The 14,825-nt window shown below is 33.7% G+C and overlaps 1 protein-coding gene across 1 annotated transcript; it reads left to right on the top strand.

The window, feature by feature from the left end:
* The first annotated feature begins 3 nt into the window (after positions 1 to 3).
* On the top strand, positions 4 to 14,361 carry LOC121371746 (BRISC and BRCA1-A complex member 2-like). The gene is made up of 11 exons (XM_041497868.1): positions 4 to 142; positions 2,591 to 2,667; positions 2,899 to 2,996; positions 3,432 to 3,623; positions 5,293 to 5,367; positions 7,095 to 7,195; positions 8,111 to 8,210; positions 8,492 to 8,562; positions 8,952 to 9,034; positions 9,693 to 9,843; positions 11,649 to 14,361. The coding sequence occupies exons 1-11, from the start codon at positions 9 to 11 to the stop codon at positions 11,710 to 11,712; spliced, it is 1,146 nt and encodes a 381-aa protein (XP_041353802.1). The 5' UTR covers positions 4 to 8; the 3' UTR covers positions 11,713 to 14,361.
* Positions 14,362 to 14,825: the final 464 nt, after the last annotated feature.

The raw sequence follows: 14,825 nt of genomic DNA, 5'->3' as shown, positions 1-14,825 counted from the left end.
GTTTCAAGATGGGTAAATCAAAAGATACAGAAGTTTTAAATAGTTTTTCACCAAAAATTAAGCCGTTTGTAGAAAGTTTAATTATACAGGGGAAAGGCACAGTATGCTCTGGAAACATGCATGTATTTGATGCACATAACAGGTATATCGCAGTAGAACCGTCTTTAAGATAAACCTCGTCTGTTACCTATTGTCCGAACCAAATTGTTAACAACTACGAAAAATTACTCTCCTACCTTTAATTGCCGTTAGATTTCCTCCAAAGTTTGTCCAGACAGAAATCTTGAAAAAACCCACTACAATGACACAGTTTTCACATACCAGATGATAACTATGTCACCTATATCGACTTCGCTGAGAGCGCATAGGGCAAAAAGCATGTAATTTTGTGCTAGCTGCCATTTTGACTTTTTATGGAATATTCTCCAAGAGGGTGAAAGGATAGGACTTAATCTAACAACATCATAACATGTTATGATATAAAAGCAGACGTGATGACGTCATATTATTAATTATTATTATTAAAAAATGTTTAATGATACCACAAGAGATCATTGATTTCATATTAATTGTGTCACATACTTTGGAGGCTTTCACCCCTCTTGAAGAGTATTCCATAAACAAGCAACATGGCAGACGGCAGAAAACTGCATGTATTTTTCCCTATGCAATCTCAGCAACAGCGATATCGGCGACATTGTTGCAGTCTCGTGTGTGGAATTTGTAGTGGGTTTTTTTACGATTTGTGTCTGAACAAACTTTGGAGGAAATCTAACGGCAATTAAAGGTAGGAGAGTCATTTTTTGTAGTTGTTAACAATTCGGTTCGGACAATAGTTCCAGTTCCTGTATTAGTATAGTCACATAATGATAATAGTGGCTTGCGGTGAACTCGTATGAAAAACTTACGTGTATAGGGGGAAATGCAGTGAACTCGTATGGAAATCCACAAGTGAACTCGTATGGAATATTTACTCGTATGGGGGAAAATGCGTATGGAAATTACAAACTGATTATCTATTCGAGCAAAAATTGTCTGGTCATTCGGGCAAGGATGCTCTTGACATCACATTTCATTCGGGAAAAATGTGCCCATACGCCTATGCACGAAACCAAATATATAACATGACACCAAAATAGGTGACCATGGGTGACATGAAAATAGGTGACTGCCGTTGACGCACAAACTGCGGTTGACACGCAAATAGTTGACTGATGGTGACATAAATAAGAATCATGTATACAAAACAAGTGTCATCATACACATTTAAGAGAAATATCAAAGTATATCTGCATATCCATACATCCCCATACGAGTTCACCGTTATTTTTTATATACGAGTTCGTTTTCCATACAAGTTTTCTGTTCCTACGAGTTAGTTTCTATACGAGTTCACCGCATCCCAGTATAGTTGTGGTGTTTTTATATCCAATTCCAAAGACCTTAGCCTGGCTTAGGCTTTGGTTTAGTTACTTCCGAGTTCACTCATAGCATTGAGCTAATATATATTTCTGATTAATATATGTGCTATAAGAAAAACCCCAATGCCCCTGCACAAAAGACAGAGTTAACCAGTTTCGAATACAGATTCGTGAATAGAAAAGGAATACATTTTTGGAATCCGAATAGCTCGAGTAACCTCTATGTTGATATGTTGTAGAGAGAACTGTCTACTTTGGCAGTTGTCGAATGGTAGCCAGCTACTGTGTCTGAAATACACATTTTTCCTAAATTGATGCCGAAGAAACCCAATGCCTCTATGCGAAATGAACGTTACATGCACTATAGCCTACTTTCTTTTCTTGTGGTGACTTAGAGCAACGTGTGACACGTTGGTACTGGTTAACAACATGTAAGTTTAATGTCATGACTGAATTTGAGAATAATCAAACTAAGTCTCTGTGGCATCAGATTTAGTAAAACATTTGTATTTTAGACACAGTAGCTTGCTGCCATTTGGTCGTTGATGATTGCCGAAGTATTACACACTTTCCTCTCTAGCCCCCCCCCCCCAACATATCAATAAGGGGAGGGCTAGAGGTTACTTGAGCTATAATCTGAATCTGCCGTTCAAAATATTTGGCATATTAATGACTAATACACAGACTACAGGAAGAAACACGTCAGTGCCTACATATTTAATCGAAACATTATTGAAAGAGGGTGCTGTAGGGTTTATGTAAAATATTTGTTATTGTTGCATTAAGAGTGGGAATCTTTGCTTATCTGGCAGCAATTCTGTGTTTTCACTATACAGTTATCTCAGACTCTGACTGAAATAATGATCATAACGGTCCAAATTACGGAAGAGTACTCTCGCTATATTTTGGAAATAACAAATATAAATGTGCAGTTTGTAAAAAAAATTATCAATATATGAATAAAACAACAATACTCTCCCATGGTGAAGAATTTCATTTGCTCACAATTTAAAATTATATTTTGATTAAAATTCACACAATCAAACTAATCAAAATCTTCCCAATTCTCATGGTAACATCTGCATTATAAACTCCTAAAATGGATGGGTTACTGCAAATCACAAATTTATAACAATGGTCACAAAATGCTCATTGTATTTATTTTGCAGTTGCCCAACAGTAGTCCAGGAAGCACAGTGTGACAGATTTAAGCTTGTTATCCCCTATGCTGGACAATCACTTACATGTGAGTATTGTATAGGAAGTCATTGTATTTTCTTTATAGGGGTCTTTTTCTTTATTTTGTTTTGTTGTTTTGTTTGTTTAATTTGTAAATATTATATAATTTAATTTTTCAATTCCAAAAGTGACTATTATTGGATAGATATATTACTTTTACATTTATGACTTTAAATATTGGTTTTCAGAGAACTTGACTCATTGGTGATATTTCTATTAAATGTTATTTCATCAACAGGGGAAATTCTGTTTGACAACACTTTTCCAGATGAGCCTCCTGATTTCATTTTTGGTCCAGATGATGAAGACTTTTTACCAAATCTTGAAAATATTACGGTAATCAGAAAGTTTTTATTTTCATCTGCATTTTTCAGAAAAAAGTATTTCTCACATTTTCAAACTGTATTGGGCTTTGTTTGTGTTACAAGTATTTATTTGTGAATTTTGTATGCAAATATATTCTTTAATGTTTTTTGTATACACTTTGTAAAGTGCATTATAAAATATGTCATGATGTATTTTTGTCTTGTCTTGACAAGTCAAAAGGTGACATTTATTTCTCTCAACCTATAAATGCTACATCAGTGAAATTCAATGTTCATCCCAGTGCATATTTAAAACATATTTTTTTTTTTTTTTAAATAGTAATATTTTTTTAAGCACTGAATTAATCTGTAATGTGACATCACAAATGATTTCTTTATTCACAAAGTGATTGAATCAGTATAGATGGTGGTGGAGATATTTACTTCTATGGAATTGTTGTTTCAGAGTTTGACTAAGTGGGATCCATCAAACAGCAGTTCATTGTCAATGGCTGTCCATGAGCTTCTACGTGAATTCCAGGTGTACAATCGGCGCTTGGTTGAAACCAGTTCACGTCTCAAATTTGAGTTTTCATCTCTTCTAGAACAGACAAATTTGACACCAGAAGATATAGAAATCTATGTCACAAGATCAGAGGTCTGCGCAATTAGAATTTGTTTCAGAATGTATTATTCCTCTTACTTTCTATGTAGACTGTTGATTACATTTATGTGTAAAAAGGTACCTGGTTTTTATAACATTTATGTTTATGTGGTATGTTTTCACTTGATGCGTTGTTAAGAGCCTGGGAAATCTTGAGGTCGACAAATTGTTCTGTGTCATCACTGACATCAGTTTCACTAGTTCTAAATTATTATGTTTATCCCGAACCACTGATAACTTTTCCTTGTTGGTTTTAGTTTGACTATGTAAAAATATCCTTTATATGCCCATAGTAATTGGATGAAAATATATTCAGTGCAGGAGATGTCAGATCTGAATATTTTTTACCTAATTTTATAAACATTGATATTCACAGTTTGATTGTTCTTAACTTGGTCATTACAGTGACAGACTCTATAAACACTCTGACATATTTTTCACCATTAAATCCATTTTTGATCATTTAAGTTAGAAATACATGTAGTTAAATTTCATTATTTAGAATATTTGTTTGTGTACATCTGAAGTGGTTTTGGTTATCCAAGTTTCAAGCCATAGGATTTCAAACTTCACAGGAAATACTTTTTTGATTCCGTGCCTTGTGACCATGGGAACCCATTGGAAACTGTTAATATATTATTTTCGTTGAATAGTCGTACTCAATATAATAATCATGGGAAATAAAATTTTAGTTCCGTGATTTTACCGACACAGTACTGGAAACAATAGTTTCTGTGAAAAATGAGGACCTGAGGTTTTTGTAATACCCCGAAATGCATGTTTCATCATTCTAAAAATGCACATTGTCTGACAAGTAATGGTTATCGAGACAAGCTCTAGTTATTAGTCTCCTACCGGTCCAACCGGAGGGGACTATTGATTTCATGTCTGTCCGTCTATCTGTCTGTCCGTCCGTCTGTCCCACATGTTTTCCGGATGTATTTTGCAGAAGGCTTCGAGATATTGAGCTGAAATTTGTATAGTTTCATCATGTACTGTTACAGATCAAGTTTGACTTTCATGATGATTTACCCATTTTTGAGTTATGGCCTTTGAACTTAGGAGATGTGAAAGTTTGTTTTGCTGATGTTTTTTTCAGAAGACCTTTAGATATTAAACTGAAATTGTGTGTATAGGTTTATCACGTACTGTTACAGATCAAGTTTGACTTTCATGGCGATTTACCAATTTTTAACGGAGTTATGACCCTTGAACCTGTTTGCAATATCTGGAGATATCAAGATGAAATGTTGTATATAGCTTTATCATTTGTATAGCTTTACAGATCAAGTTGAAGTTTAGTGGTGATTTACCCATTTTTCAAAGTTATGACCCTTGAATTTAGGAGATATGAAAAATAGTTGGACCTGGTAGGGTCATGTATGTATGCTTGTTTTAGATGGTATTTTCCCATTTAAACATCACATTCCTTAGCTTCTCTCTGTTTCTTCTATCTAGATGTGTTGCATGTTTATAGGTTAAATAAACTTAGTGTACATTTTCACAGGCTGAAACTAGGGCCTGCACCTTTAAGATATTAAATGATAAAGTGATTTTATTAGATTTGTTTCATGCTGTAATATGTTTGTATTTCTAATCCTGTTTTCAGAGATGTTATTATTTGAATAGCTGCTTGATTTATATCATACTTTTTGTTGTCTAGGGCAGAATGGGTTGTGTAAAATTTTTGATAAAGTTACCAGTCGACTTCAGTCAAATTCCAGCATATTTAACAAAGGTATGTCTTTACTGGTTTAAAAAATATTTATTCCCAATTATAATGCTAGTTTGGGTTTGGCCAACAGGCAAAATGCCTATAATAAGGTCTCTCCCAACAATTTGAAAATGTAATTCAGATTTACACAAGATGACAGACCAATGATTCTAAATCTTAAGGCATATTCCCACGGGCGAGTTTACAAATCTGTTTGCAACCCCAGGTCTACCAAGGATTATAAAGAAAAGTAACCTAGATTACTACTAAGATGGAAGAAAAGGTGGGTTATTTCTATAGTCATGTGACAACCCCCCGGAGTGGGGGTCTATATGCCTTCAAGAGTGGGAAACAAAATATAAAATCAAAATCATACATTTTAGATATAATAATACATGGTCAATAATTCCCCATTACTATTACCTAATACTTGTATAACAAACATTATGTGTGGAAACATTGATATGTTTGGGTATTGTTACCTACACACACTTATAACAAATATTGCACTTCCATATGTTTCATGTCCACACCAGTACCTCTGGAAAATTCATACATTTAAGTCAATATACTAGTACAAGCAAGTAGTTGTGTGGACACCTAGCTACTATAGACCAGCACGCAGGTGACAATAATTATAAAGTATTACTAAGTGCATTAATTGAAATCAAAAAGGTTTGAAGCAGTTAGAAATTCATGAATTGATTTCACTATTCTTAAATTTATGAGGATAGTAATTTCTACCAAATACCACTGTCTTGAGGTCAAAACCACTGTTGTAATAAAACTTTGTTTGGCGAATATTATCATACAAAGGACATGTAAACAGAAAATGAAGCATATTTTCAAACTGATAACCACAACTGCATGACAGATTGTCACTGATACATCTATTGAACCTATGTCTCTACTGTAGGCCTATTTGGTCTTTTTGTAATTATAGTTGTGAGACACTGTGATTGCATGGTAAGCTGTTTAATAAAATATACATTAGACCTGCAATGATTATGTAGATAATTTGAGTGAACATTTGATTGATTTGAAACATAAGTAGTGGAGCCCATTATACTTGTTACAATTTGGCTCCTTTATATTATTATGTTATTAAATATTGTGATAATTTATAAAATCTTGAAAACTGTGGACCAAACCACATGAAATTCTTATGTGATATAGGGCATTATCTGTATATACTTATATAATTATAATTATTAATAGTTTAGCAAACAAGATAACTTCCATAGTAACATCGGAAATATGGATGCAAGCTTGGACACTAAACAAGGATTAATGTGTATTATTTTAAAATGTCTCTGAATTCAACGCACATACAAATTATAAAGAAACATTTATTATTAGTATAATTGCAAAGAAAGTATATTAGAGCCGAGTTCATTCAGACCAAGCAGGAAAACATTTAGTAAACTGTTTTGCACTTCTCAGGAACATTGGGAACCAATCATGTCATTTGCAAATTTTGGCATTGCTCACTGTTGCTGAATGTTTGAGTACAAAGGTCCATTATATGTTTTTTGGTATGACCAAAATAAAAAATACATCTTTTAAAATGGCTTTTATAGCTTTCTATCTGTTACTGAACCTACCTCCTTGCTGCTAGCAGCTTTGATTTATTATTGTTTTTAGGATAACCAAGCAAATGAATTGACCATTAATAAACTTCTGTACCTATGTTTTGTAACTGTTTTCAGTATAGCACTGACTGTTTAGTTTGATATATTGTTATTGTTCAGGATAACCCTGGAGAAGACTCGGCTGTTCTGTTACTGACGTTCCAGTCTCCTGAAGGAATGAGAGTAACACCACAGCTGTTTCTCTCACCCAGAGTAGAAAAGTAAGAATAACTCTTATTTCCCCATGTAGAAGGACATTATAGTCTGTTTGTCTTTATAGCCATCCATCCATCTCTCTGTATTGTTTTCTTTTTCTTTTTCACAAGCTACAGTCTATGGGATGAAATGAGTGATCTTTTTCAGTTCTCCTCTTAGTGTGTAAGCGAGTCTTAATAGGCGACTCAGATTGTCTCGTTCTTTGATACATGAAATATATCCATGTCTTTTTTATCTTTGTTATTATACATAGATAGTGTGGGTAGCCCCCCCCCCCCCCCCAAAAAAAAACCCCAAACAAATCCTGGCTGTGCCAGTGCACCCCTCACCCTTAAAGTAAATCAGAAAAAAATGGGGGTTACGCTTCTCATTTCAGAGATAATGGTAGCATCTATATCTACCCTAGTTCTGCACAAAAATTGTCATGCTATTTTTAGTAGGACCCTGGACATGTTTTAAGCACAGCGGTAGTTGATACATTAACACTAGTTCAAATTAAATTACAGAAATTTATGGGGCTGATATAACATTTTACAACAACAAACAATCTCACATTTATCACCAATGGCAGGACTTGTGGTATTAACTGCTCTATCAAAAATTAGGTGCACCTTGAACTCTGACCCAGCCAGATATTATTTGGGTTAGTACTACCTGTAGTTTAAAATGTTCTGAGGTGTTGTTAAAACATATTCTATTTCTTTCTTTTACACAATGACAGTGTAGTAAATTTGTCATTTATAAATATTTATTGTAGTGTATTCTTACCATATATATATATATATATATATATATATATATATATATATATATATATATATATATATATATATATATACATATGTCTTATTTTAATACATTTGGTTCACTTTCATCTTCATGAATTTCTAAGTTTTCTTTTTTTCTTTTTTCTTTTCCAGTGCTCTAGGTGGTTCTTGTAGTTTAAGAATCCCAGCGTTTCCGTCTGGGGCACGTCTCCTTGATTATGTGCCGAATGTGTTTGAGTTATTGAGGCGCAAGGTATGAACTGTTTTAGTGACAAATGCTAATATTTTCTGATGTAAGTCAAAGTAACTCTTGTTTATTTTCAAAAACCCAAATATTTTGAACTAATTTAAATTGTAGATCATGAACTGTTTTAGTGACCAATGGTGATATTTTCTGATATAAGATAGAGTAACTTTTGTTTATTTTGAAAAACCCAAATAATCAATAATTTAGTGTTACGTTGGCAGAGAAAGAGAAGTTATATGCTGTATAAATTAAAGTGGGTTAAATTTTATATTGCTTTTTTATTTCAGGTTGATTTACTGGTGCAAAGTCATGAAAAGAAGAAGGACTATGTTGCAGCATTTCTTAGTATGTTTGGAAGGTTTGTACATTTCATGGTATTGAATGTAGATTTCTTCCTACATCAGTCAAATGATATCCCAAAACTCCCATTCTTTCACATCAGACATCTGATTTGATGAATCTTGTTCAGGGCTTAAATAATGGGGTGGAGAGTCGGTAAAAACTAATTGAGACACAGTAATGTAAGATAATCTCTGGCAAGACAAAAAGACTTTTAAACATAAACATTCTCATTTTGTGTTTTCACTAATATCCCACCTCATCTTACTCTTTAATTATGGCCATGATGGTTAACAAAATATGGAAAGATGTATGAACTCTGTAGAACTGTCAGTTATAATAATGATTTATTTTAACAACTGTTTTACCTGCTTTACACATTTTAATTTTGATGTAAAATCATTTCAGGTCTGTGTTGGAATACGATATGGAGGCCTTCAGTACGATATCATTTCTGTTTGAATGGCACGACTTCTACTTCATAATAAACAGTAAGTTTTACAATCATCTCTCATTTAACATAACCTGCATACAAGAAACAGTAATAATTTCAGTGATTCAACAGAATAGTAGAAAAAAACAATGTCAGCAATGCAAATAATACAGTATTGTAGTTGGGGAATATTCAGTATAGAGGCGAAAATGTTCAACAAAATGTGGATTCCTGAAATAATGAATGAATCGAAGGGAAAGCCATACATGCAAGTTTTTGAGAACTGTCTATACAGTCCTAGATGGAGTGGAACTTGCAAATTTGTGTTTGTTATAACATTGTCATACTTCCAAACTGATATACACATTGATGAAAATATCTATGATCATTGCAATTTACATGTAGGTAAAAGTCACATATAAACCACACCATTATATAAACAACCCCTTTTGATTTGGAAACAAAAATAGTGGGTTATATACTGCAAAATATGGTAACCTATGCAATTTGGTGGTCATTTGTAAAGAATTTTTTTTATTTATACAGAATTAGTATGGGTTTAAAATGTAATACTATAATTTGATATGAATTTTAATGTTATTCATTATAGGGTTACATTCCAATTCTTCGGTCTTTTGATGCAAAGAGACTATATACTTTCTCTTCTTTTTTTTTCCTTTTTAAAAAATATATAATTTCCTTTTTCATAATTGCAGTTGAACTGCCAATGTACTTCCCAAAAGAACAGCCACAATTTATGTTTCAATCGGTGTACCATGAATCAAAGGGAAAGCCGTACATGCAGGTTTTTGAGGACTATCCATACAGTCCTAGATGGAGTGGAATAGAAATGGCAGAAAGAGCAAGGTAAAGTGATGTATTAGGGTTATCAGTTGGTACCATTCAAATTCAAAGTCTGTGGCATAATTAATTTTACACGTTTTTTTGTATTTAGATAAAAGTTTGGTGAGTGAATTATATACTCTTGAAAACAAGTAGGGGAATGTAGGAAATAACAGCTAATTAAAGAAGCATAAAGAGGTATCACTGTCTAGGAATAGATGCATGATAATAATGAAGGAATTGGGAAGAAATGACAACAGTTCATGTTGGCAGCAGGTTGTATGTATGGTTACAAACGACCTTGAAACAAGATAGGGATGACGTGAAAATGTAGGCATCTTTTGATCAATAATGGGTAATACCCCTATTGGCAACTGTTTACCAGTTGGCATTTCATTAACAGTTGCACAACACGTGGTCGCCAAGCATGCAGATGAGCTGCATGTAGATGATTTCTAATCATCTGACCCATCACTCGGACCCCAATAGACTGGTGTAACTGTGCAGCAATTTGAGTCACTGTTTGAGATCGATTTTGTAGAACTTGGGTTCTGATGAATTGATCCTGGACTCATGTGGTTGTCCTGGGATGGGGTCGATCATCAAAATTTTGGGTCTGCTGATATCTGTTCCATATTCTGCAGATCACAGATGGCGAAACATTGAATATATTAGTTACATCACGCTGAATTCTACCAGTTTAAAGCATGCCAATAGCCCTAATGTGTTCTTAACGTCATTGACACCGCATCAATAATTCAAAGACCAACAATGCATAACATCCAAAGAATAAAGGTTAATTGATCATGAGATTCAGTAAAATTAAAAATAGTAATCACTCAAACAGATTTATAGACTGCTCTGAAGTGTCAAAATCACAAATGACTCCCTACCCACGTGTATGGGGCTACTGCGTATTGCATATGAAATTTTTTCGGCTGTGTTTGAATGTTAGATTGTGCGTTCTTTCTTAGGCAGTCATTTTTTAAATCTGATCTCTGTTCCAATCATTGGTAATCACATTTGCATTTGAAATTCCCCTAAAAATTTTTAAAGAGTATAATAGAGTAATTTATTGATTCTCTTACCTCACAGTAACACATTGTCATTATTAAAACAATAAAATACAAAAAGAAAATTAGGAGCAACTGTTGTATAACATATAAAAAAAAAGTTTATTTTAATCTGCTTATACGAAAATTATTTTATAAGGCGGATTATTGAAAACACTAAGTAATGATCAGACTTTTGTTAACGCTGTGTGCTTTCTGAAAAATTACTATTTAAATGACTTTTTGGGGGATTTATTGAATTAGAATGGGGATAATCAGGATATTAATTTGCTAGTTTTCAGCTGTAGCACAATTTAATAAATGCAGTAGCTTTTTGAAAAAACAATTTGTATTATGTAATTATTTGTAAATGAGGAATTGTTTTACTTAAAGTAATATATTAAAATTAGGGAATAACTATGTTGTATTTGACCATTTGTGGACATTATTGTTGGTTTTACTGTCACAAAGTTTTACTAGCAAAGTGGAGATGGTAAAACTGATAATTGCTACTATAAAACCAGCATTAACTTATGAAAATGGTCAGATACAACATAGTTATGTACAGTGTTTTGTGAATACTACAAAAATATCCGAGACTCAATAGGACCTGGTAATATATTAAAATTTGGGGATTAACTATGTTGTATTTGACCATTTGCAGACATTTATACTGGCCCCTTACTTTGATGGTAACCTGTCTTACTTATAAGATGCACATTAGAAATAGGCCTAAAGACAAGAGCTATTTATTTAATATGACACTGTCTGTTTCAGGTCGTTTATCCTGGACACTATTGGACAGTTCCAGAAATCTTCAGTGTTGTCGGGATCATTGTGATATTTGCCGGGGACTATCATCTATTTATATTAAAACTTAAATAGAATTTCTGTAATATATTACCATGAATGAAACCTGACAATGCATCTCTCAGTTACTGAAATGACAAATGCTAAAGAAAGGCAAAGGTTTTGCATATGCGAAAGTGTTGAAGACTTAAATGTGTCCAGTTTGTGCCAAGTTGATTTCTCTACGGAGACCGACTGGAAGGTCTTTTAGGATGATTACTTTGAACTCACCATCATCTGTACATGATTGTACATTATGAGGGTAATGTTTAGTGTCTGTTCTGCTGTAGGTGTCTTTGTCATGTACTGCAAATATTGTGTTGTGTATTTTACAAAAAAATATATAATGAATTGCCATCAATGCTCAGTCTTACTGCTGAATATGGTGAACATTCTTAAAAATAACCTCTTTCTTAACCTTAATGACTTGATTCACCTGAGCAGGACTTGTATGTTATACCAGTGTTCAGTTGTTGCATTAAATGTGCTATGTGATCATGAAAATTATGTTAAAAAGCAAGCTGGTGTTCCTAGAACATATTTTTAAACTCGACAGATAGAAATATAAAATAAATCAACAATTATACAAACCTTGTTCTTTGAAATTAGTTCAAGGAGAGTAATTTTTAGCTCTCAATGGCATATTAACTAAAGGAGGAGTATCATGAAAAATAAGTGTTCTTTGTTGGAAAGATGCCTATCCAAAGTTCCTATATCAATATACACATTAAATTTTTTAAAAAGGGCATTACCAGAATTCATAAAAATACCTGATTATCACTACTTTATGAAGATTGCCATTTTTACGAAAGGGGTGGTTTCCCCAATAAGTGGATGTGACGTACAGAGCTCGACCTTAGCGGTAGCCCAGGATGCTTTGGCTACCAATTTCTTACTGGGACTACCAGTTGTCCAACTCTGGTAGTCCGTTGGGCTACTAAAATGTGTGGCATGTCCAGTCACTCCACAATCATCGGTGTTTGAAATTCCACCTTTCATGTGCGCGCGCTGACTTACAGGTGGCGATTGCTCAATAAGAGTTAGTGAAGTAAAGGAGTATATTTGCCAGTGTTAAGATTTGTTTTTTTAAATAGCGCACCAATACAAATAATTTGATGTACTTCATTGGCCAGATATACAGGGTTCGTACAGGTCATGGAAATCCTGGAAAGTCGTGAAATTTTCGTTTGGGTTTATTCGTAGTCGTTTATGACAACAACACGGCCCATTGTTTTGATGCCTACTTATAACTAACGCCTACTTATAACTAACGCCTTGTATCATCAAGACTATTTGCTGCTAGCTGAAGTCTAAACTAAACCGTAACTCTAGACTACCTATGCAAATTGTCAGATTATTGTTCACAAAATTAATATCTATTATGTTAAATTGACGTGACTGCTGAAATGCAATTTCTTGACCTACAGTAGTGTACGTTAGAAGAACCACACATTCTACATCCCTTCGGACTAGACCTACAGTATACAAAGACAGTCATTAAAGTCATTAACAAATAAACAAAAAAGAAAAAGATTCGGAGATAAGATTTCTGATTCAACAGCGATCATGATGAATTTGGTATAAAAAACACAGTTTATGGGTGATATTTTGCAGTAACTTCAGTTGGAACCTGTAGTTACAGCTGCTGACGAACAAACAAAGTAGCAAGTAACAATGTGATGGTATGTCTTAGCACATCGAGACGACAGGGCAGTACAAGTTGGTGATTACTAGTATGTGGCCACTTTATACTGTCTGAATCCAATGTGTTTGGTGTCAGAAAAACATGTGGTACTAAACTATACAGACCATTATCTTTGACTGACTGTAACCGGATCGATCCGATGTAGCAGAATTAATGTGTTGCCCACTCCCTGGGTGGCATTCATTGTTAAAAGCTAAAACAATAGCTGTGTCTACTAAACAATGAAAATGTCAGCGTTTTTATCATTATTCAATTAAATATATTTTTTTTAATTGTTATAAAAAATTGTGTTAAATATAGTTGAGACTGGTCTAATTACCTGTGGTCCAACTAATGCATTTCTTTCTTTAATTTACCTGTATATAACAGCCGCCTGTTCAGGGTGGCCACTTTTTTTTCTTTTTTTTTACCAAAATGAATGGATGAACCTGCTACAGTGGAAACAAAATTACAATGATCACTATGTTTTGTCAGAGTTGAACTTGTCATAATGCAGGGCTCACACTGGAACAAATTTTGGTTTAGCCAATTTTTAAATGTGTACGTGTATGACGAGTATTTCCTTGAAAATTATTAAAATGTGCTTAATTTAAGGGATATTTTATTAGCCAAAACCTAAATGTGGCCACTTTTAATAAAAATTAGTAATTGGCCAATTTGGCCATATATAGGGTGAACCCTGATAATGGTCACAAGATATATTCCAAGGTGTGCAATTGCTACTAGTCAGACAAGCAGTTGCGACAGTTTGCTACAATGTTTGTTCAGCCATTGCCACTGGCCTCGTTATTGTACAGCGACTTCTTGCCTGGAACCTTTTGCATCTTGTGGACCAACAGAATGCAGTGGAAAGCAATCAAAAGGTGAATAGTAGTGACTTTTAAAAAAAAAACGTGATTCAATCAATGTATGCTTTGAATAAATATTTTTCTCTTATTATATATTTTTGTGATGACTTATAAGTGTTAACTTATGCATTCCAGTTTACTAGTAGCTTTCATAGTAAACTATTTCACAACTGCCACCTGACCTCAATTCCCACTTTTAGCAGATCTCTCGAGTGGCCGTTATATACAGGTTTGACTGTACAAGGTATGTCACATTTAAAAATTAATCTAAAATATTTATCACATTCTGATTATATTTAACGTGTAGACTTGATGGATGAATTTTTGCAGACTCAAGATTTTGTCACAGAAGATACATGTATGTCTAATCTGGCACATTTTGTTCATCCCACCTGCATCCGGTTTAGAATGAAGTCCACCGATTTATTAATCATACTTTTGTTAATTTGTGACGGGTCTTAGAGGAAATCTATATTTTTCAGTTAGTGGCAAGGGACAGCACATACCATGACCTTTGATATACCAGTCAACACTGGTTGGAATGGAAAAACC

This window comes from Gigantopelta aegis, chromosome 4 (assembly GCF_016097555.1).
Source record: "Gigantopelta aegis isolate Gae_Host chromosome 4, Gae_host_genome, whole genome shotgun sequence".
NCBI lineage: Eukaryota > Metazoa > Mollusca > Gastropoda > Neomphalida > Peltospiridae > Gigantopelta > Gigantopelta aegis.
Note: the sequence above shows the minus strand (reverse complement) of the source record. Positions and strands in the feature narration are given on the sequence as shown.